The sequence below is a fragment of the Oncorhynchus mykiss genome, chromosome 12, assembly GCF_013265735.2.
Source record: "Oncorhynchus mykiss isolate Arlee chromosome 12, USDA_OmykA_1.1, whole genome shotgun sequence".
Classification (NCBI taxonomy): Eukaryota; Metazoa; Chordata; class Actinopteri; order Salmoniformes; family Salmonidae; genus Oncorhynchus; species Oncorhynchus mykiss.
Window position 1 is genome coordinate 34,105,076 of NC_048576.1, and position 24,300 is coordinate 34,129,375.

At 43.4% G+C, this 24,300-nt stretch overlaps 1 protein-coding gene across 1 annotated transcript; it reads right to left on the reverse strand.

Moving 5' to 3' along the window:
* Positions 1 to 11,966: 11,966 nt before the first annotated feature.
* On the reverse strand, positions 11,967 to 20,854 carry c12h11orf54 (chromosome 12 C11orf54 homolog). The gene is made up of 8 exons (XM_021623556.2): positions 20,671 to 20,854; positions 20,462 to 20,560; positions 20,272 to 20,345; positions 20,083 to 20,184; positions 19,576 to 19,752; positions 19,041 to 19,190; positions 12,561 to 12,677; positions 11,967 to 12,481 (listed from the first exon to the last, which is right to left on the reverse strand). Exons 1-8 carry the CDS (start codon positions 20,735 to 20,737, stop codon positions 12,308 to 12,310), a joined length of 960 nt encoding a protein of 319 aa, XP_021479231.1. The 5' UTR covers positions 20,738 to 20,854; the 3' UTR covers positions 11,967 to 12,307.
* Positions 20,855 to 24,300: the final 3,446 nt, after the last annotated feature.

The window sequence follows — 24,300 nt, forward strand, 5'->3', positions numbered from 1 at the left end:
AGTTTTTCTGCTACACACTTTTCAACAAACTTTGACACCACAGGTAGTATATTAATGGGCCTGTAGTTACTCACGTTAGCAGGGTCGCCCGATTTAAAGACATGATGCTGTGCGCTTTGTTGCAAACGTTACTTTGCTACCTGCCAACTTTGTTTTTTACTTTTTAAATACCGTTTTATATTTAGATTTTTTTTCCCTCGCTCAACTTTTTTCATTAAAGTTTTTCACCCCGGACGCTTTATCTGGACATGGTTCTACACGAACTACACCAGCCGAAGCTAAGTAGTAACATTAACATTATGCCTTCTAGTTGCAGTCGCTGTACTCCTAATATACAGGAGAACGATCGCCTTATGGCAAGGATAGCCGTGCTGCAAGCCCAGCTTCAGACGCAATCAGTAGGCAAGGGTATGAAACAGCATTTGTGCCACCAATAAGTACAGATAGTAATATAAATTCCCTCGCACAGTCCCCGCAGCCGGACAATTTTCTCATGGCTTCTGGAAGGAAATGTTGTAGGAATGCTCAACTGGTGTTGCTCATTCAGCCGACAGAAACTTTAAACCGGTTTTCCCCATTTTTCAACGAGTCGGAGTCAGAGGCCGAGCCTTCTCTGGTCTCTTCTCCACCCGTTATGGGGTCTGAGACATCGAAGCCTCCCACCATTAGCTCTGACAAATTGAAAACCCTAGTCATTGGCGACTCCATTACCCACAGTATTAGACTTAAAAATAATCATCCAGCGATCATACACTGTTTACCAGGGGGCAGTGCTACCGACGTTAAAGCTAATCTGAAGATGGTGCTGGCTAAGGCTAAAACTGCCGAGTGTAGAGAGTATAGGGATATTGTTATCCACGTCGACACCAACAATGCTAGGATGAAACAGTTAGAGGTCACCAAGTGCGACATAGCTTGAGCGTGTAAATCAGCTAGAAAGATGTCAGCATCGAGTAATTGTCTCTGGGCCCCTCCCAGTTAGGGGGAGTGATGAGCTCTAGGGCAGAGTCTCACAACTCAATCGCTGGTTGAAAACTGTTTTCTGCTCCTCCCAGAAGATAGAATTTGAAGATAATTGGCCCTCTTTCTGGGACTCCACCACAAACAGGACCAAGCCTGGCCTGCTGAGGAGTGATGGACTCTATCCTAGCTGGAGGGGTGCTCTCATCTTATCCATGAACATAGACAAGGCTCTAACTTCTCTAGCTCCACAATGAGATAGGGTGCAGACCAGGCAGCAGGTTGTTAGCCAGCCTGCAGGCTTAGTGGCATCTGCCAGTAGCACAGTCAGTGTAGTCAGCTCAGCTCTCCCCTTTGAGACCGTGTCTGTGTCTCGATCTAGGTTGGGCAAAACTAAACATGGCGGTGTTCGCTCTAGCAATCGCTCTGTGAAAAAGACCTCCTCCATTCCTGTCATTATTGAAAGAGATTGTGATATCTCAAAATAGGGCTACTTATTGCTAAATCCATCACTTCCAAGGCAGTATATTATAGTCAATTAACTAATCACTGATCATAATGTTGATGTGATTGGCCTGACTGAAACATGGCTTAAGCCTAATGAATTTACTGTGTTAAATGAGGCCTCTCCTCCTGGTTACATTAGTGACCATATCCCCCCCCCCCCCCCCACGCATCCCACTAAGCTGGAGGTGTTGCTAACATTTACGATAGCAAATTTCAATTTACAAAAAAAATGTCTCTAGCTATTGTTTACAGGCCTCCAGGGCCGAAAACAGCGTTCCTCACAGAGTTCCCTGAATTCCCATCGGACCTTGTAGTCACGGCAGATAATATTCACTTCACTTGACTTTAATATTGACATGGAAAAGTCCACAGACCCACTCCAAAGGGCTTTTGGAGCCATCATCGACTCAGTGGGTCTTCTCCAACATATCTTTGGACCTACTCACTGCCACAGTCATACGCTGGACCTAGTTTTGTCCCGTGGAATAAATATTGTGAATCTTAATGTTTTTCCTCATAATCCTGGAAAATCGGACCACCAATTTATTACGTTTGCAATTGCAACAAATCAGCTGCTCAGAACCCAACCAAGGATCATCAAAAGCTGTGCTATACATTTTCAGACAACCCAAAGATTCCTGGACGTCCTTCTAGACTCCCTCCACCTACCTAAGGACGTCAGAGTACAAAAGTCAGTTAACCACCTAACTGAGGAACTAAATTTAACCTTTACTTAATACCCTAGATGCAGTAGCACCACTAAAACATTTGTCATAAGAAACTAGCTCCCTGGTATACAGAAAATACCAGAGCCCTGAAGCAAGCTTCTAGAAAATTGGAACGGAAATGACGCTACACCAAACTGGAAGTCTTCCGACTAGCTTGGAAAGACAGTACCATGCAGTATCGAAGAGCCCTCACTGCTGCTTGATCATCCTATTTTCCAACTTAATTGAGGAGAATAAGAACAATCCAAAATGTATTTTTGATACTGTCGCAAAGTTAACTAAAAAGCAGCATTCCCCAAGAGAGGATGGCTTTCACTTCAACAGTGATAAATTCATGAACTTATTTGATGAAAATATCATGATCATTAAAAAGCAAATTACGGTCTCCTCTTTAAATCTGTTTATTTCTCCAAAGCTCAGTTGTCCTGAGTGTGCAAGACACTGTCAGGACCTAGGATCAAGGGAGACACTCAAGTTTTTTAATACTATATCTCTTGACACTGATGAAAATAGTCTCTAAACCAAGCAGGACCCTATTCTAACAAATAAACTGAAAGAGCTGCTTCCTGTGCTTGGCCCTATGTCCCTATCCACTGGATGTGTACCAAACTCACTAAAATTGGCAGTAATAAAGCCTCTCTTGAATCTCCCATTCCTCTCCAAATTGTTTGAGAAAGCTGTTGCACAGCAACTCACTGCCTTTCTGAAGACAATGTACGAAACACTTCAGTCTGGTTTTAGACCCATTCATAGCACTAACACTACACTCGTTAAGGTGGTAAATTACCTTTTAATGGTGTCAGACCAAGGCTCTGCATCTGTTCTCGTGCTCCAAGACCTTAGTGCTGCTTTTGATACCATCGATCACCACATTCTTTTGGATTGGAAACCCAAATTGGTCTACATGTACAAGTTCTGGCCTGGTCTAGAGCTTATCTGTCGGAAAGATATGTTTGTCTCTGTGGATGGTTTATCTACTGACAAATCAACTGTACATTTCGGTGTTCCTCAAGGTTCTGTTTTAGGACCACTATTGTTTTCACTATATATATTTGACCTATTGGTGATGTCATTTGGAAACATGTTAACTTTCACTGCTATGCGGATGACACACAATTGTACATTTCATTGAAACATGAAGCCCCAAAATTGTCCTCCCTGGAAGCCTGTGTTTCAGACATAAGGAAGTGGATGCTGGCAAAAATGTTTACTTTTAAACTTTTCTTCATTAGCCCCTGGGTACTTACAGTGGGGCTAAAAAGTATTTAGAAAGCCACCAATTGTGCAAGTTCTTATTTACTTATTTTCCACCATAATTTGCAAATAAATTCATAAAAAATCCTACAATGTGATTTTCTGGATTTTTTTTCTCATTTTGTCTGTCATAGTTGAAGTGTACCTATGATGAAAATTACAGGCCTCTCATCTTTTTAAGTGGGAGAACTTGCACAATTTGGTGGCTGACTAAATACTTTTTTTGCCCCACTGTATGTGCATGCAAAGAGCAACCAACAAGCTGCACAAGAACTCACTACTGTAATGGTCCAGGTTACAAAGTGGCTCAGTGACTCGTGTTTGCATCTCAATGTGAAAAAAAAAACTGTCTGCATATTTTTCCACATAGAGGGCAACAGATGCTACTGAGCCAGATGTCTATATGTCAGGGGAGAAGCTCCAGGTGGTATCTGATTTTAGGTACCTTGGCATTATACTTGATTCCAACCTCTCTTTTAAAAAGCATGTGAAAAAGGTAATTCAAATAACCAAATTCAACCTAGCTAATTTCCGATTTATACGAAATTGTTTGACTACAGAGGTAACAAAACTGTACTTCAATCTATGATACTCCCCCACTTAACATACTGCTTGACTAGTTGGGCCCGAGCTTGCTGTACAACATTTAAACCTATTGAGTCGGTCTACAAACAGGCTCTCAAAGTGCTTGATAGGAAGCCCAATAGCCATCATCACTGTTACATCCTCAGAAAGCATGAGCTCCTGAGTTGGGAAAATCTTGTGCAATACACCAACGCATGTCTTGTATTCAAGATCCTAAATGGCCTGGCTCCCCCTCCACTTAGTATTTTTGTTAAACAGGAAACCCAAACGTATGGCAGCAGATCCACAAGGTCTGCCATGAGAGGTGACTGTATAGTTCCCTTAAGGAAAAGCACCTTTAGTAAATCCGCTTTCTCTGTGAGAGCTTCCCATGTCTGGAATACACTGCCATCAGACACACAGTACTGCACAACATATCACACTTTCACAAAAAACATGAAGACATGGCTAAAGGTCAATCAGATTTGTGAACATATTCCCGAGCCCGTGTATTGCCGCTTTCCATGTGTTACGCACGCCTCTAAGAAGAGGGAACGCAACACCCTGCTACAACTAAACTCTCTGTGAAGTGAAAGAGGTATGGACTGTAGGTGTGAGTAAGGATGACAGACAGAATGTGGTACCGTTTTACAAGGACTTTATTCCTGTACGCGGTAATATGGGGAAAAGGGGCTGGACGGAACCAAAGCAAAGAAAGTAAATCTCAAAGCCCCCCCTCTCCTATCTTACCTGCCTACCCACAACTTACCTAATTTAGCACCACCTGGTGCCCTAACCAAAATACAGGGGGTGGTCCGCCCAGGTGTTACCTAGTGTGCCTAGACAGTGAATATACTACGGGTATATGTATGCCCGCGGGCCTCTTGCCTAAGCACTCCCAAGGTGCCTTCCCCTTCCCCCCTGGGAACAAATGAAACAGAATATTACACAATTTTACAAACAAACTAAGAAACAAAGGACATCAACTAAGCTCTACCTGAGCAACAAACTCAGAACATACCCACTCTCAGCAATGAACTCCCAGCAAAATCAACCTCTAGCAAAAACTCTATCACAAACAATCGCTCAGCAATAACCTCAGCAGAATCTCTCTAGCAAAATCTCTCTCAGCAATCCCTACCTCCAAAAATCTCTCAGCAATCCCTACCTCCAAAAATCTCTCTCAGCAATCCCTACCTCCAAAAATCTCTCTCAGCAATCCCTACCTCCAAAAATCTCTCTCAGCAATCCCTACCTCCAAATCTCTCTCTCTCGCCTGAACAGAACACTGGCTTTTATATAGCTTCAGAATGAATGTATAATTGGAGACAGCTGTGTCTTGAAGAGGGGGCGGGGTCAGCTCTCCAATTAGCCCTGGAGTCGACCAATCAGCTGCTTGAGGGATTTCAGGAAGCCATTTCCTGAAATAAACACATGCAAATACACAACCTACAACACATAAACTGGGGAACGTAACACCATGTTGTCTGTTGTCTGTAGCTTGTGAGGTGTGGAAACACTTTGTTGCTTTTATGGATTTGGTCTCGTTTCTTTTTGTTCTATGTTGCTCTGTCTGTATGCTACGTATTGCTTGTCCTATGTTGCTCTGCGTGTGCTCACTGCTCAATGATTGTCTATATTGTAATTGTTTTTAATAACCTGCCCAGGGACTGCGGTTGAAAATTAGCTGGCTGGCTAAAACCGTCACTTTTACTGAAACATTGATTAATGTGCACTGTCCCTGTAAAAATAAAATCAACTCAAACACCTGTTTATTTGTCACGTGCGCCAAATACAACTTTGATTTGAATAGCCCCCGTGATATGCAACTTTTCAGGGAAGTTAGGACGCAAAGTTAGGATAGCAAAGGCTAGCTTTTTCATACAGAAATTTGCACCTTGTACCACAAACTCCAAAAAGTTCTGGGACACTGTAAAGTCCATGGAGAATAAGAGCACCTCCTCCCAGCTGCCCACTGCACTGAGGCTAGGAAACACTGTTACCACCGATAAATCTACGATAATCGAGAATTTCAATAAGCATTTTTCTACGGCTGGCCATGCTTTCCACCTGGCTAAACCTACCCCGGTCAACAGCTCTGCACCACCCACAGCAACTTGCCCAAGCCTCCCCCGCTTCTCCTTCACCCAAATCCAGATAGCTGATGTTCTGAAAGAGTTGCTAAATCTGGACGCCTACAAATCTGCTGGGCTAGACAATCTGGACCCTCTCTTTCTAAAATTATCCACCACAATTGTTGCAATCCCTATTACTAGCCTGTTCAACCTCTCTTTCGTCTGAGATCCCAAAAGATTGGAAAGCTGCCACGTTCATCCCCCTCTTCAAAGGGGGAGACACTCTAGACCCAAACTGTTACAGACCTATATCTATCCTACCCTGCCTTTCTAAAGTCTTCGAAAGCCAAGTTAACAAACAGATCACTGACCATTTCGAATCCCACCGTACCTTCTCCGCTATGCAATCTGGTTTCCAAGCTGGTGCACCTCAGCCACGCTCAAGGTCCTAAACGATATCATAACCGCCATTGATAAAAACAATACTGTGCAGCTATCTTCTTTTTTTTTTTTTTTTTTACCCCTTTTTCTCCCCAATTTCGTGGTATCCAATTGTTGTAGTAGCTACTATCTTGTCTCATCGCTACAACTCCCGTACGGGCTCGGGAGAGACGAAGGTTGAAAGTCGTGCGTCCTCCGATACACAACCCAACCAAGCCGCACTGCTTCTTAACACAGCGCACATCCAACCCGGAAGTCAGCCGCACCAATGCGCCGGAGGAAACACCATGCACCTGGCCACCTTGGTTAGCGCACACTGCGCCCAGCCCGCCACAGGAGTCGCTGGTGCGCGATGAGACAAGGACTCTGTCGTAACCGGCCGCTACCGACCAAGCCCTCCCTAACCCGGGCGACGCTAGGCCAATTGTGCGTCGCCCCACGGACCTCCCGGTCGCGGCCGGTTATGACAGAGCCTGGGCGCGAACCCAGGGACTCTGATGGCACAGCTGGCGCTGCAGTACAGCACCCTTAACCACTGCACCAATCGGGAGGCTCTGTGCAGCTATCTTCATCAACATGGCCAAGGCTTTCGACACTGTCAATCACCGCATTCTTATCGGCAGACTCAACAGCCTTGATTTCTCAAAAGTCTGCCTAGTTCACCAACTACTTCTCAGATAGAGTTCAGTGTGTCAAATCGGAGGTCCTGTTGTCCGGACCTCTGGGAGTCTCTATGGGGGTGCCACAGGGTTCAATACTCGGGCAGACTCTTTTCTCTGTATATATCAATGATGTCGCTCTTACTACTGGTGATTCTCTGATTCACCTCTACGCAGACAACACCATTCTGTATACTTCTGGCCCTTCTTTGGACACTGTGTTAACAAACCTCCAGACGAGCTTCAATGCCATACAACTCTCCTTCCGTGGCCTCCAACTGCTCTTAAATACAAGTAAATCTAAATGCATGCTCTTCAACCAATCGCTGCCCGCACCCGTCCACCCGTCTAGGATCACTACTCTGGACGGTTCTGACTTAGAATATGTGGACATCTGCAAATACTTAAGTGTCTGGTTAGACTGTAAACTCTCCTTACAGACTCACATTAAGTATCTCCAATCCAAAATTAAACCTAGAATTGGCTTCCTATTTCGCAACAAAGCATCCTTCACTCATGCTGCCAAACATACCCTTGTAAAACTGACTATCCTACCGATCCTTGACTTTGGCGATGTCATTTACAAAATAGTCTCCAACACTCTACTCAGCAATTGGATGTAGTCTATCACAGTGCCATCCTTTTTGTCACCAAAGCCCCATATACTACCCACCACTGCGACCTGTATGCTCTCGTTGGCTGGTCCTCGCTTCATATTTGTTGCCAAACCCACTGGCTCCAGGTCATCTATAAGTCTTTGCTAGGTAAAGCCCCGCCTCATCTCAGCTCACTGGTCACCACAGCAGCACCCACCCATAGCATGCTCTCTAGCAGATATATTTCACTGGTCATCCCCAAAGCCAACACCTACTTTGGCTGCCTTTTCTTCCAGTTCTCTGCTGCCAATGACTGGAACGAATTGCAAAAATCACTGAAGCTGGAATCTTATATCTCCCTCACTAACTTTAAGCATCAGCTGTGAGAGCAGCTTACCGATCATTGCACCTGTACACAGCCCATCTGTAAATAGCTCACCCAACTACCTCATCCCCATATTATTTATTTTTTTGCTCCTTTGCACCCCAGTATCTCTACTTTCACATTCATCTTCTGCACATCTATCACTCCAGTGTTTAATTGCTAAAATGTAATTATTTTGCCACTATGGCCTATTTATTGCCTTACCTCCCTAATCTTACTAAATTTGCACACACTGTATATAGATTTTTCTATTGTGTTATTGACTATGTTTGTTTATCCCATGTGTAACTCTGTGTTGTTTTTGTCACACTGCTATGCTTTATCTTGGGCAGGTCGCAGTTGTAAATGAGAACTTGTTCTCAACTGGCCTACCTGGTTAAATAAAAGTTAGCTGATTAGCTGTTATGATGTTGTTGTGTCAGCATGTTTAAGCTGCAGTACTAGTAAGTGGCTAGGCCTACTCTCTTGAAAATAGTATTTTTGTCACACCCTCTGCATAATGAATTCTTCTCTACGTCACAACAGCTCTTTAAATTCCAGTCTATTTGTTTTTAGCAAAAGTTCTATCTCTGTTAAATAGTTGTTTTTAAGGGAGTATTCCTGCATTTTACAATGATTTTCCAATCAATAGAATTTCTGAAGTCTTAATTTCTGTATATTTGAGGAAAAAAGAAGAAACATGCATCACATTGATACTATCAAGAGCAGTGTGCGGGTTTCGTGTTTTTTCTATTTTTATTCAACTGTTACCATGCACCTGCAAAAAAAGATAGCTCAGATGTGTGTTTTTTTTATTTTGTCAATTAGAGAAAATGTGTAGTGTTTCCCCTTATGAAACCTTTTACAGCTAACCATACAGTACCATAGTTGAGTCATCCACTGAGTGGTAATTTATTTCAGAAAATGATTTTAAATTTGATATAAACTGTAAGATGAAGTCAGAGTTGTGTAGTAAAGTATTATTAAACCTCCATCTCAGTGCACGCTTCTTCATTGGGAAGATTTGAAATTGACAAAGAATGAGATTATGATCAGATAGAATTTATAAAAACATTACCGGACATTCTATGTTACCTGTAATATCAGTAGATGTTAAAACATAGTCTATTCTTGAGAAAGTCTTAATTTAAGCAGAAAAGCATGTATTGTTCTTCTTTGTGGGATTATGAAATCTCCAACAACCATTAAGATTAAGAAATTGGGAGCATTCACTTGTGATGAGCTATAAGAAGGTCCAGATCAATCTACTTTAGAATCAATAATGGCATTCATGTCAGTTCCAATAATAAGCGTATAATCCTTTAAATTGAGCAGGCTTCTGGCTACAGAAGGGAGACAATATTTGTCATGAGTTAGGAGCGTAGATACAAATGCTATTTTCCTACCATACAGAATGGAACATAAGTAAGTAAATCTGCCCTGTTTATCATTTCCACTTTTTTAAATTGTATGGGGTAGATTGCATTTATGTAGAATAAGCATCCCTTTAGATTTAGATATGAAGCAGGAAGCAGCTGCCAGTTTGTAGTATTTGTTTTGAAGTCTATGGACATCATCCCCCAAAAGATGTATCTTGCAATAGAGCAATGTACATTTTATTCCTCTGTAAGTCAAGGCATTTCATTTGTTTATTTGGCTCATTAGAACCCCTCAGAATACAGGAAATGATCACTAAATTAGCCATTATCCATCTGTATTGTATAAAAATACTACTTTGTTTTTAGAATATTGGTTCCGAAATAATATCCTATTGGTGAGCAAAGGGTATTTTACTTAGTTAAAAGGAATTCTTATCACTTTACAAGGTCCCTCTAAAGATTTTGCAATTGTTTTAGATGCCATTCCCTCAGGTGTTGCTTTATTATTCAGGAACGTGTCAAGACCTGACCCTCAGAGCCTACCTTCTATTGACCCTGTTGACTCATCAGTAGGAAAGATTTGTTTCTCTTTTGGTCCATTCAACAACAGAGCGATACGAACCTTGTTTCAGCAGGATGTTGTATGTACCTTATGTCATGCCTTATTGGAATGGATTTATTGATCATATCTGTTAGAAAACAGTTTGGATGTTGCCAAACACATACCTACTTGTTAACAAAGTTAAGGAAGTTTCCTTTCAAAATATTCATAAATATTATCCTGCCAACTACTATATGGAGAAGTTTAAGGAAAACAACTCAAATGGTTCCTTTTGTAATGACCACCCAGAAACCGTGGTGCATCTTCTTTTGGCATTGTATTCATGTAAGAAATCTGACATCAGTAGATTTATAATTGAACACATTTATGAAGAGCTTACACTATTGTGGAGAGATGTACTGCTTGGATTCTTTACCTAAATAAATAAGAAATAAGCTGAAACATTTATGTAAATCATTCATTATTCTTTTGGCCAAATTTCATATTCACAAATGTACATTTACAAACAAAACACCACCTTTTCTTACCTTACAAAAATAAATTGAACTGTATTTTAAGACAATTAAATACTCTAACAAAAAAGCTGTTAGAATAATAAGTGTATGTATGTCCCTTAAGGTCCTTGTGTAATGTGATATTGTACCTCTAGGCCAATTGTCCTTTGTATATTATTGATATATACTTGTGTTCCCACATGTACTTCCTGTATTGATTAGTTGTTAATAAAAAAAAGTTTAAAAGATATTGTCCAGTATGTTGTAGCATATTCATTCGCCCCCTCTCTATTCTGATCGGCTGTTTACTATGAGTTTTGCTTTCTGCCAGGCCCAGTTCATTACAGTTCTGCTCATAGAAACTATCAAAGTATTGTTGCTGCTGTTCCAGTTCTTTCATTGGGTCGCTGACACGAGTAAGGCAGAAACCCATATCCATCACTTTGTTCTGCAGAACACGGAAGAGTGCGTCAGTTTCATTGAAAATTCCACCATAAACCAAGAGCAAAAAGCAAACACGGTGGCAGTTTCTATGGGTTGGTTCCACATAGCCAGTCTTTCCTTTGATACCACTCAGATTGAAATGATCGTTTTATTTTCTGTCCCTATTCTTTGATGTTTTGTCCCAAAGCTCAGGTGTTGGGCTTCCACCCTGTATCACCCCTTACCTCGCTAGAAAATCCAACTTTGAAAACTGTTTCAGATACAATATGTTAGCCATCCTGATCAGCGGAGTTTCTTTAGCTAGCAGTAAAAGACATAACCTCCAAAAGGCGGGAGATGTGACGTCCACAGACAGGAGCGAGCTCTGCCAATCCCAGAACTTTTTCACGGCAATACACGAGAATTTGTTATTTGCGTGCATTAAAAATGAATGGAACATATTGGCCAAGTTCGGGAGCATCAAAAATATGGCAGGTGACTGATGGATCTACAGATCACCTTGTATCATAAATAACTACTCATTATTATTTGAAGATCAGTCAGTCAGTCACAATTTCCCCATGATACAATCACAGTTTTGATGCTCTCAAACACAGCCATTGACACATGAAAGGCAGTCATCACTAGTTCCCACAACCACAAAGTCCTAATTATGGATAAACCCTACCTATTTCTACAATGTTTTCTTAAAAACAGATTTTTAACCTAACCTTAATCACACTGCTAACCTTAAATTAAGAAATGTTCATGAATATTGATGATATAGCCACTTTTGACTTTTCTTAACCAGTGACAACCATGAAAGGCAGCGAAGCTTTCTACCTACCTTTCGGCATTCCATTACCTGGCAGTATAAGGTAGAAACACGCATGTCATGTCAGTGGCCGTGACTAAGAAGATCAAAAAGTATCATGAGTAAATTGTGACTGACTGATCTAGAAATAATAATGAAATTTATATTTATTTTACACATCACTGACAGGTAGTTTATTCGCTAAAGTACAACATAATGAAATGTTACAATTATTTGAATCAAATGCATTTTTATCAAACGATTCATGAAATGTTTAAGTTATTGTTGAAAACGTTTAGCTTTAAATCGCACAATATCGTGCTGACTAAAACAAATGTGGTCTTTGTTGTAAAATCATCAAATCAAAGGCCTTTTGAAAAATGCATAAAGTAAAATAGATTGATGATCAATCATTGATTCAGTTAAATAAATCAACATCAAAAGGTAAGATTTTCTAACATTAATTTGACTTAAGTTGTGTCATGTTTCAGTCTCGCCCAACTTCGTGGGTCTCACTGGGTCGGTCGATGCGGTAGACGAACTCGGCAGGCATGAAGTAACCCAGGTATTCCACAGTGTCAGGAGTGGTGTCTATGTAGTAGTGACCACCCTCTCCATGGTGGCTGAAGCAGTGAGTGTGCTCCACACGTAGGTCCAAACCCTGGATAGTAAAAAGCCAGTTAGTAAAAAGTGCCAAAAGAAAAAGGTCAAGTTAGGGATCGTAGATTAAGTCTACTTACGGGGTCTCTGGAGACCATCACAGACTGGCATATCAATGGTGCGCTGACCTCAAAATGTTTCAGCCATTTGTTAACATCATCGTTGGAGTTGAGTGGGCAGGCTGAGAACTCCCTTGGCTATGCACAGGGTCACCAGAAACACAACAAATGGGATTTGGTAATGCTCTCTGAGGCTTCAGTAAAAAAGCCTACATAAATTCTGACACTGTTGGTGTCCATTGCTGTGGTTTGATGACAAACATGTTAAGACATGAAAATTAGTTAAGGGGCAATTGCAGTTGCTGCATCCTTTTTGGACATGTACAGTGCATTCGGAAAGTATTCAGAACCCTTGACCTTTCCACTGTTACATTACAGCCTTATTCTAAAATTGATTAAATAAAAATCCTTAATCTACACACAATACCTCAATGACAAAGAGAAAAACAGGTTTTGCAAATGTATTAAAAACAGAAATACCTTATTTACATAAGTATTCAAACCCTTTGCTATGAGACTCAAAATTGAGCTCCGGTGCATCCTGTTTCCATTAATCACCCTTGATGTTTGTACTACTTGATTGGAGTCCACCTGTGGTAAATTCAATTGATTGGACATGATTTGGAAAGGCACACATCGGCCTATATAAGGTCCCACAGTTGACTGGGCATGTCAGAGAAAAAACCAAGCCATGAGGTCGAAGGAATTGTCCTTCGAGATCCAAGACAGGATTGTGTCAAGGCACAGATCTAGGGAAGGGTACCAAAACTGAGCAATCGGGAGAGAAGGGAGGTGACCAAGAACCTGATGGTCACTCTGACAGAGGTCCAGAATTCCTCTGTGGAGATGGGAGAACCTTTCAGAAGGACAACCATCTCTGCAGCACTCCACAAATCAGGCCTTTATGGTAGAGTGGGCAGACGGAACCCACTCCTCAGTAAAAGGCACATGACAGCCCGCTTGGAGTTTGCCAAAAGGCAGCTAAAGGACTCTCAGACCATGAGAAACAAGATTCTCTAGTCCAATGAAACCAAGATTGAACTCTGGCCTGAATGCCAAGCGTCACGTCTGGAATAAATCTGGCACCATCCCTACGGTGAAGCATGGTGGTGGCAGCATCGTGCTGTGGGGATGTTTTACAGCGGCAGGGACTGGGAGACTAGTCAGGATCGAGGGAATGAGGCAAAGTACAGATAGATCCTTGATCAAAACCTTCTCCAGAGTGCTCAGGACCTCAGACTCGGGCGAAGGTTCACCTTCCAACAGGACAATGACCCTAAGCACACAGCCAAGACAACGCAGGAGTGGCTTCGGAACAAGTATCTTAATGTCCTTGAGTGGCCAGCCAGAGCCCGGACTTGATCTCGATCCAACAACTCTGGAGAGACCTGAATAGCTGTGCAACGACACTCCCCATCCAACCTGACAGAACTTGAGAGGATCTGCAGAAAATAATGAGAGAAACTCCCCAAATACAGGTGTGCCAAGCTTGTAGCGTCATACCCAAGTAGACGGAAGGCTGTAATCGCTGACAAAAGTGCTTCAACAAAGTACTAAGTAAACGGTCTGAATACAAATATAAATGAGAAAGTTTTTTGTATTTTATTAACCTGTTTTTGCTTTGTCATTATGGGGTATTGTATGTAGATTGAGGGGGGGAAAAAACTATGCAATTAATTTTAGAATAAGGCTGTAACCAAACTAAATGTGGATAAAGTCAAGGGGTTTGAATACTTTCTGAATGCACTGTACATTGATACAGTGCGTTCGCAAAGTATTCAGATCCCCTGACTTTGTATAAAAATAAAAATACATCTTTTTTGGGGGGGGGGGGGGGGGTTACATGTCTTGGTGGTTCCAAACTTCTTCCATTTAAGAATGAAGGAGGCCACTGTGTTCTTGGGGACCTTCAATGCTGCAGAATTGTTTTTGGTACCCTTGCCCAGATCTGTGCCTCGACACAATCTACAGACAATTTCTTCGTCCTCATGGCTTGGTTTTTGCTCTGACATGCAATGTCAACTGTGGGGTATTATGGGGCATTGTGTGTAGTAGATTGATGAGGATTTTTCTTTTTTTCCCCCATCCATTTTAGAAAAAGGCTGTAACGTAACAAAATGTGGAAAAAGGGAAGGGGGTCTGAAAACTTTCCAAATGTACTGTACATACCAATTGACTCTCAAAGAATATAACTTCAAATTGCCTCATGAGCTTAGTTCATCTGTTGTACCCCATCAGAACCCAAAATATAACATTATTTTACTCCAATGTTTGTAAACAAAGTAAATGTAAAAACACACTGTATGGCCTCAAAACATGGTTAAAATGAAGGTTACGTATGTAACCACGGTTGTGTAAGCGATATGGATCACTGCAATATATTGGTATCACTCCGCAATGAAGGGATACATCTGAGGTGAGGATTTACTCCTGGGGGTGGTCATAAGCAGATAGGATATAAAGGGATGTTCACATGCCTGTCTGACAGAACCTTCGGGAGGAATGAAGGGTTGGGGCGGAGAGATATACTCCTCCCCCCAGGGTCCATCCGGTAGCACTCAGAACTTACCGAAACAGAATGGCACTCACCCACCCTCTTCATGGAAGTAATCGCTACCAAGAAAACCACCTTCATAGAGAGGTGTTTCAGGGTGGCAGACTCCAACTGTTCGAAAGGCGGCTTTGCCAAGCTGAAAGACCACATCCAGATCCCAGCTCGCCATTGAGTGGGTCCTAGCTGGACGCAGGCGACGAACCCCCTTCATAAACCTGGAGATCAAGGGATGGCGCCTCACTGGCCTGTCCATCCACCCCGCATGGTAGGCAGATATAGCGGCCAATTACCCTCTGTGTAGAGGCTGCCAAGCCCTCATTCAAGTGAGACTGCAGGTATTGGAGAACATACTGTACCCCGCATGACTCGGGCACAACCTCAACACCAGTGCACCAAGAGCAGAACAAGCGACAGCGCAACTGGGGTGATGGTTACAACCTGCCGCATACTTGCTTTTTGCATGGTGTTCATTACACCATCCTGTAGTCCTAACATGGACCATTGGTGCCGTTCAGTGGCCAAGCCCACAGACTGAGACGGTGTGGCCTCAGATGCCACAGAATTCCCCCAGCCTGAGACCGCAGGTCCGGTCTCAGGGGAAGTTGCCAAGGTGTCCCAGACAACCGGGACAGGAGAAGGCTGAACCAGGGTCGTCTGGGCCAGTATGGGGCCACCAGAAGCAGACGATGCTCTGCCATCCTGGTCCTGTCCAGCACAGCCTGATTCAGGGGAAAAGGGGGGAATGTGTAAGCTCCAGCCCTGGCCAATCGTGAGCCAGAGCATCCAAGCCCAGAGGCCCTGGTGGCTCAGACATGGAGTACCACAGGGGGCAGTGTGCATTATCCAAGGAGGCAAACAGGCCCACCTGTGCCCTCCCGAACTTGTCCCACAGGTGCTGCACCACCTGGAGATGTAGGCTCCAGTCCCATGGTGGCAGGCCCTCTTTCGAGAGCATATCCGCTGCCACATTTAGGATGCCAGGTACGTGCGCTGCGCGTAGACACGCTAGACATCCCTGAGCCCAGAGAAGGAGCTCCCATGCCATAATATGGAGGTGGTGGGACCTCAGTCCACCCTGATGGTTGATGTAAGCCACCATTGTGGTGTTGTTCGTTATCACCAGGACATGTCTGAGAGAAAGGAGTGACAGCGCCACCTCAACACCACCCTGAGGCACTGTGCAGTCACCCGCAGCTGGCGGTGACAGTGGCACTTTGGGTGCAGCTGGTGGGAGTTGAACCACAGTTGGCCGGAGATGGAGCAGGCCCAGGGGAATCAACAACGAGGCCGCCATCAGTAAGCCCAACAGGCATTGGCAGGTTCCACCGCCATCAGGTCTAGCATCACAAACCACTGGTCCCTGGACACGGCCTGCAACACGTGGGCTTTGGACAGCATGTGGAACCTAAGCACCTTCAAGTAACGATTGAGGGTTGCGGAGGTCCAGAATTGGTCGAAACCCTCCATCTCCTTTTGGGACCACAAAGTAAGTGGAGTAGAAGCCACAGTCATTCTAATGTCTCAATCCTGCGAACAACACCCTTGTCCAGAAGTGAGGAAATCTCCAGCCTCAGGGTTTTCTTCGGGGGGGGGGGGGGGCTTCTCTTTGACACTTGTCAAAGAGAAGCCATAAGCTCAGCCAAGCCAACGGAGCAGGGGTCCGAAGCCCTGGGAGAGCTTATGTCGTGACCCGCTTGTAGGAATAGGAACCCGGCGATGGATAAATTACCCAGTACCTCTGCAAAAACCGGGGAAGACCCTTGTGGGAAAAACAGGCTGTTGCATCACCTCACACTGTGCCCCTCCCCGCTGTCATCCCTTAGCACAAGGCGATAGAGCAGGAGAGGGACCCCACCGTCGTGCAGGTGGGTGGCAACAGTCCGTCTGCCATGGACCCGGGGACTGAGGAGGCGGCATGAACCGTCTCCCGGTCCCTACGAACCTTATCGGTCTGCTCTAGAATGTCATCAACCCCTGAGCCAACATCAGCCCTGGGGTGATGGGGTGAGGGGCCCGGGGTGCTAGGAAAACAGCCAGGAAAAAAAATAAAATAAAAAGAGTCCGCAGGTACACCTGCAGCAGCATGAATGCTGGGGGACCCATATGTGGCTCTCAAGGTCGCATCAAAGATGCCCTGGCAGAGGCCCAGCTCTCCTGCAAGGCCTCGCGGAACTGAGCAGAGATGGGGACAGATGGAGAGTCCTCACTGTCCACCAGTTGATGTCCAGTGCAGTGGCTACCCAAGTGAGTAGACCTCTCATAGCCTCTCAAGCCACTAGGGGCGATGAAGCCCCACTGGCGGCTTCTGATGACCTGTCAGCCCTGCTCACGTGGTGAACAGTGCCAGCATCATCCCCCGGGTACAGCCTATCACTGGTCAACAGGGAGCAGCTGTCGTTGCCATTGAAGCTATTAACCTCCTGACAAAGGGCATGCGCCCTCCGTTCAAGGTGGTACCAGCGGTCCAAAACATGCCCCCATCCAGGACTGGCAGCAGATGGGCTCTGCCTTCTCTGCTCTGACTTCCTTGGAGGGGTACTGGGCCCAGTAGGGGAACTAACAGCTCGCTGCCGCATCACTCCTGAGGGAGGGAGCTCGTCTCCAGAGCCCCAGCCTGAGCCCCAGCCTGGCCGGCCCTCCCCTTGCTCATGGCAACCAATCGCGCCAGGTGCAGACGTTCTAAGAACACCACACAAGACAGGCATCCAGTATGGCTCAAACCCAGGCAGTACATACATGAGGTATGCAGATCCCCAGGGGGATGCCAGCATCACACTTGTCACAAAAGGAAGTCATAAACTCAGCCAAGCCAACATGGCCACGGAGCAGGGGTCCAACGCCCTGGGAGGGCTACGTCGTGACCTGCTTGGAGGAATAGGAACCCGGTGAGGGATAAATTACCCAGTACCTCTGCAAACACAGGGGAAGACCCCTGTGGGAAAAACAGGCAGACAGACAAAAAACAGCAAGCAGGTAATGGATTTGATTTGTGTTTTTCGTCAACTGCAATTTTACCTAGCATGTTTAATATCCAAGCAGAAAACAAAAAACTGCACCATATGATAGAGTAACTCTGTTAAGGAACTCCAAAGTTAATGTCTCAACGTAGTGGCAGCCCACCACCATACTCTTACATTCTGCAGAAAGAACAAGAAAACCCTGTCGGGGAATTAGCAGAGAACCCGCGCCTATAGTGAGGGGACAGCATGTTAAAGAAATTCACAACACACACAAAACAAGCCAGTCGGCAAGTTGTGTAAGGTAAATACAGTTTGTTGCAGCAAGAGCCACCAATATATTAATATGTGCACACAGAGTCGTAGTGTAACGCTAACGAAACACAAGCACGACAAACCACGGGCAGAAGATACAGGTCAACCTCACGCAGCAAGTGGAGCACTCAAGAGGAGGGGCTGGCCGTGTGGCCAGCTGCTCCAGGCTGCAAACAGCCAGTGAGTATACTTCCATGCAAGATATTACTTACCAGTGACTTACCAAGCGAACTTCAGAATGGTTTGAGGTACAAACTTACGGACATCGGCCGAGAAAATGAAAGAGAATGTGTGTCGCGGTCATGGGGTCTATATATAGCGGTTGACCCCAGCCATGACACAGGTGTACACGGGAGTAAATCCTCACCTCAGATGTATCCCTCCACCGCGGAGTGATACCATTATATTGGAGTGATCCAATATAGCGAAACATAACTATAGTTTTGATATTATAATGGTCAGTTCTTACATCCAAAGCTCTGTCTAAGAATTGAGAGTAGTTACATTCCAGGCCCTGCCCTCAGCTTTTAACCAAAACAGTGGCATGGAGTCTGCTTTGTTGTCGTTTCAACTGCAGATTGCCCCTTTAAGCAATAAGCATGCATTGAGCCTTGAATCCACAACACCATGTCACAGCATCCTGTCAACACATATCTGCATGTTTTTTGTCTTTACCATGATATGGATCTTGGCCTTCCCTTTCTGGATGAGGAAGGTGCCCCCCAGAGCCAGGCTTTTATCAGGGTAGTGCTCCTCCATGGTCTTCCTCAGAGCACCCACAAGGCTCTCTTCTCCTATTCTCCTTTTGGCTCTCACCTCTATGACCTGACAGTGATAAGAAGAAAAAACTACATTTTCAGCACTGATTACACAACCAGTTCATAGTCACTTTTCTTCTGTTAATATGTGAAGACCTAAAGTAAACCATTGGAGCAAACACAGACAGGGAGGTCATAATCTGTGTAAACATTATTTAAATCATGAACCTAAAGTGCATTTTGTTTATGTAAATGCATAACCAGATGAGGGTATTATTCACCAGGAAGACAAAATAATGAGTAATACACAATGATTAAGCACAATTGAAATGACACTCAGCCCTAAAATCTCATTTGGTTTTTAACTTGTTATGAGCATCATAGTAATACTAGTTATAATTCCAAATATCACACTCACCATTCTCTTACGAGCCAAACCATCCATTTCTTACCTTTCCAGGCTTTCCCTCACATGCATACAAGTTTGCCAGCAGTCCAAAGTCACAGTCTGAGAACTTATCGCTGTATTTCTCCAAAAGACACTGGTTATTATCTGGATTTATGGAGGAAAACCAGCTGCTATTCACTGCAGGCCTTCCCTCAGCTTCAGTGAGCACCAGAGGCATCATCTGGGGTGATGATAATCAAAATGAGAAGGCTCAACATATTGACAAATAAAGCAAACTATATTAACCTTAGTTGTGTCTAATTATTATTTAAGGGGAAATGATTAATTATAATTTACTAACTATTATTTAAAGGGGATACCTAGTCAGCTGCGAAACTGAATGCAATCAACTGAAATGTGTCTTGCGCATTTAACTTAACCACTCTGCCATAATGTAATCAAAAATGACAACTTTAGGTAGTCTTTCTATTCATGTAATCATAATAAGTCTGACAAAATACTCCATAAATATATCAAGACAATTGGAAGATAATTTTGACAGTTAACAAACCTCTGCATTCATTCCAACATTTTTGGAGGATACAGCTCCTGCACCAAGAATGAATGCTCCAGGTAGCTCCAATTCCTTTGACACAGTGTTCATGTTGTACTCCTTGAGAGAAATAAGAATTTATATTGGACCAATTGTTATAGCATTCATCTCACATTAGTTTATCGTTATGGCTTTCATTCCCTGTACCTTGTCCACTTTGACCAGGGGGACCAAATAGGGCACTCCCCCCACATCTGTAATGCGAGGTTTTCCACACAACCCTGTCGATAGGTAAAATAGATACTACAGCGAGGTTGAGATGGTAACAAAGTATAACTGCATAAAAATTAAGAAAATGCAAAACGATACAGTGTTCCAAGAAGTTGCAACGTGTTACCCTTGACGGGAAACTTAAACGGATCTTGAGTGAGGTCTGGACAGTCGACAACACAAACTTGCGCGTCAGCAAAATTGTTTTTCAGCCCTCTCTGCAACACTGTAGTGGCAAGTGGAGGAAATGAAGATTAGAACCAGACAGTTCAATATTATTAGTGTTCAGTAAATCTATGCATAACACTAGGTTGCAATTTCCAAAGTATGTTTTACCGTCACATAATTCCTCCAAAATCGGGACATATAACTGGAACTTTTCAGTCTTGCTGACGTCTGACATTCTGTATCCTGTAGGAATCACAAGCTTCAAGCGACTGAAGAGCACCTGATTGTGAAACGCGATGAAGAACTTCTAGAAAAACCTTGGTTGGCCAACTAATATTCTCTGACGTGACGTGACGACGTTTGCCCGTCTCAATTCCTGGTTGACTGTGCGCATTTCATAGAGTTAAGAGAATACTACAATAGATTGAACCTTTTTATGATGGCGCAAATGTTAACCATGTTGGTCAACCATGAGCTGCCAGTGCTGTGATAAGATTTTGTGTAAAACAATGAATGTGAAGAATTAATCTGCACTGTATGTGTGTGTTAGCTAGCTAGTCAGATAGTTTTACAATAATTAGTCTAGATATTTTTCAAATTAACTGCCAATATGCCATCAGTTGATGATAGGATTTACACAAGTTGTAAACGCAACAAGTACTGATATTGTATCATATAATAACACTCAGATGCCCCCCCCCCTCCCCCCCAAAAAACGGAGACATTTATGGACTCTTTACATATATTTTTAGAGGCTATTTACACAGAACATTTGTATAAAACCCATATTGGCTGTATTTATAATTCTATGACAGTATTTTAGGTTGATTATAATTCCATTACACAATTTCTGATACATCACATGCCTTACCTTTATTTTCCTGCATAAGTAAAAGCAGGAAATGCATCACCAATGCCACCTCCACTGCCATTCTTTCCAATGAGACTTGTTTTGGATTTCTCCCTGACCAAGATGGCTGCCATTTTGGCCCCATTATAGAACTTTGAGGGTTTATGACACAGCACCTCTAGTAATTTAATCGGATCACTATAGTGAATTTGTCCAAACATGCCTGTCATCACTAGTTACCACAGCCGCAAGGTCATAAACCCCACCCATTTCTAAAAAAAAATTAACAGTGCGCTATGCAGAAATTGTTCCAAATTTCTTGGTTGCTAAAATTCTGTTTGTGTGACAAAACATGCAAGTATATTGTAGGGAATCATTGTACCATCTAAACAGCTGTGAAATACATTTTCCATGACCAAACATTTTTTATTTTACCCTACAAAGTTTATGTGAAGTTTCTATGTTGCCCAAAAAGTTACATATTACAGATTTAAAATGTGATTTTAAACCTAACCTTAACCCTAGCCATAACCACACTGGTAACTTTATACCTAACCATAACCTTAAATTAAGACCAAAAAAACATTGTTATCATACATTTTTAGGATATAGTCCATTTTTACTTTGTGGCTGTGGTAACTAGTGACAACCATCCAAGATTATTCTATAGACCCCCAATCCTGATTTCACAAAAACAATCTCAGTATTTCAATGCTGCTCTCAGTGGATATAAAAATATCTTATCCTATCCCGTCGTCACAGACCTTGGCATTTAGTCTTCAGCAGACAGGTAAGCACACATGGAAAGATGACAGGCGATAAATTGGTTAAGTCAGTGCTGTGCCCTCAGCAATGCTTCTTCATAAATGTGTGAAGCATTTAGAATATATTCCTATATCTAGGTTATTACAACAATGTCAGAGAAATTGTAAAAAGTGTGAATATTGCAATGCATGCTTTTTGGTCACGTTCGTTGTAAAAGATTATCGGACCAATGTGCAGTGTGATATGGTTTCCAGAAGTTTATTAACTGAAACGCACAAAAACAATAACTGAACCGTGAAGACAATGGAGTGCTCACAGGCAACTACACATCCACAAGATCCCACAAACACAGGTGGGAAAAATAACTACATAAATATGATCCCCAATTAGAGACAACGATTACCAGCTGCCTCTAATTGGGAATCATACAGAACACCAACATAGAAAAAGAAACTAGAACACAACAGACATACTAGATCACCCCCTAGTCACGCCCTGACCTACTACACCATAGAGAAACAATGGCTCTCTATGGTCAGGGCGTGACAGTACCCCCCCCCCCCCCCCAAATGTGCGGACTCCGGCCGCAAAACCTGAAACCAAATGGGTAGGGTGATTAGTGTCGGTGACAGCTCGGGTGCGGGGCGAAGTATCCGCTCATCCCACGGATCCGCCAGCATCGGGGACGGCTCTGGTGCGGGCCGAAGAAGCCGCTCATCCTGCGGATCCAGCCATGGCCCCGGGTTGAACACTGTGCTTGGACTGGACCTCGGTGTTAAGGAAGACTCCTGCCATGGAGCCGGACTGGACACCAGCCCAGGCCTAGACACCAGCCCAGGCCTAGACATAGGTGCAGAGGAAGGCTCCTGCCATGGAGCGGAACTGGACGCCGTATCCGGACTAGGCACCAGCGCAGAATAAGGCTCTGACCATGGAACAGGACTGAACACCGTGCCTGGACTGGGCACCGGCGCCACTCTACCATGAAGGCCTGATTGGGGAGTGCTGCAGAGATGGTTGTCCTTCTGGAAGGTTCTGCTATCTCCACAGAATAACTCTACAGCTGTCAGAATGACTATCAGATTCTGGGTCACCTCCCTGTCCAAGGCCATTCTACCCCGATTGCTCAGTTTGGCCGGGCGGCCAGCTCTAGGAAGAGTTTTGGTGGTTCCAAACTTCTTCCATTTAAGAATGATGCAATGCTGCAGACCTTATTTGACACCCTTCCCCAGATCTGTGCCTTGACACAATCCTGTCTCAAAGTTCTACGGACAATTCCTTCGACCACATGGCTTGGACTTTATATGAACAGGTGTTTGCCTTTCCAAATCATGTCCAATCAATTGACTTGACCACAGGTGGACCCCAATCAATTCATAGAAATATATCTATGTTTTTGCTTTGTCATTATGAGGTATTGTGTGTAGATTGCTGCAATTTAAAAACATTTTTTTATCAATTTCAGAATAATGCTGTAACGTAACAAAATGTGGAAAAACGTCAAGGGGTCTAGTTTCCGAAGGCACTGTATGTATAATTATGCTTGAAAAAAATATATAAATATACATTTTAAAAAGCTGCATGATACTTCAAAACTGCAACCACTGCAACAATCTTACCGCCCCATTTTCTATAAACAAGCAGTAGGGGGCCAAGAGTGAGTTGAAGAGTTGAAGTCTGGTGTCTGCTCATTCCTTCTTCTTACTAGGCCCGCTAGGCTGCTGAATGGCATACTTGTTGGAAGTTGGTTAATTTCCATGTGATTAGGAGCCAATAGGGTTTTGTAATCTGGTGTCCAGGGGCCTGGCTACAGGGGCCACGTGGGGCCTGATGAAAGCATTGTGCCTTGGTTCTGAATTGTGTTTTCTGCTCTGAGAAATTAAACTGTGTGTGAAGTCCTCCAAAGAAACAATTGGAACTATGGGCCTATGGGATTGATTAATTTGCAAATACAGATGGAGATGGGGATTAATCGATGAGGAAAGAAAAAGTCATGCACACAATTAGTCAATCTTCTTTACAAAATAACATCAGCCAAACATACTGCACATAGGCTACATAATTATTTATCTTTTTCATAACTGTTGAGCATTCTTTCATTCGTGTGCAAGAAAGCTACTTAAAAATATAAAATATTTTACGTTGATGATAAGAGAATCATGTTTTCTACTGTTCTTTTGTTG

Bases quoted from the DNA above. Each gene is read 5' to 3' on its own strand.
- c12h11orf54 (XM_021623556.2), bottom strand. From the start codon at position 20,737: ATGTCAGACGTCAGCAAGACTGAAAAGTTCCAGTTATATGTCCCGATT. The intron at 19,191-19,575 runs GTAAGAAATGGA...TATCACTGTCAG, and splicing joins GTGAGGGAAAGCCTGGAAAG to GTCATAGAGGTGAGAGCCAA. The intron at 12,678-19,040 runs GTAAAGACAAAA...CCCTGTGCATAG, and splicing joins AGGCCAAGATCCATATCATG to CCAAGGGAGTTCTCAGCCTG.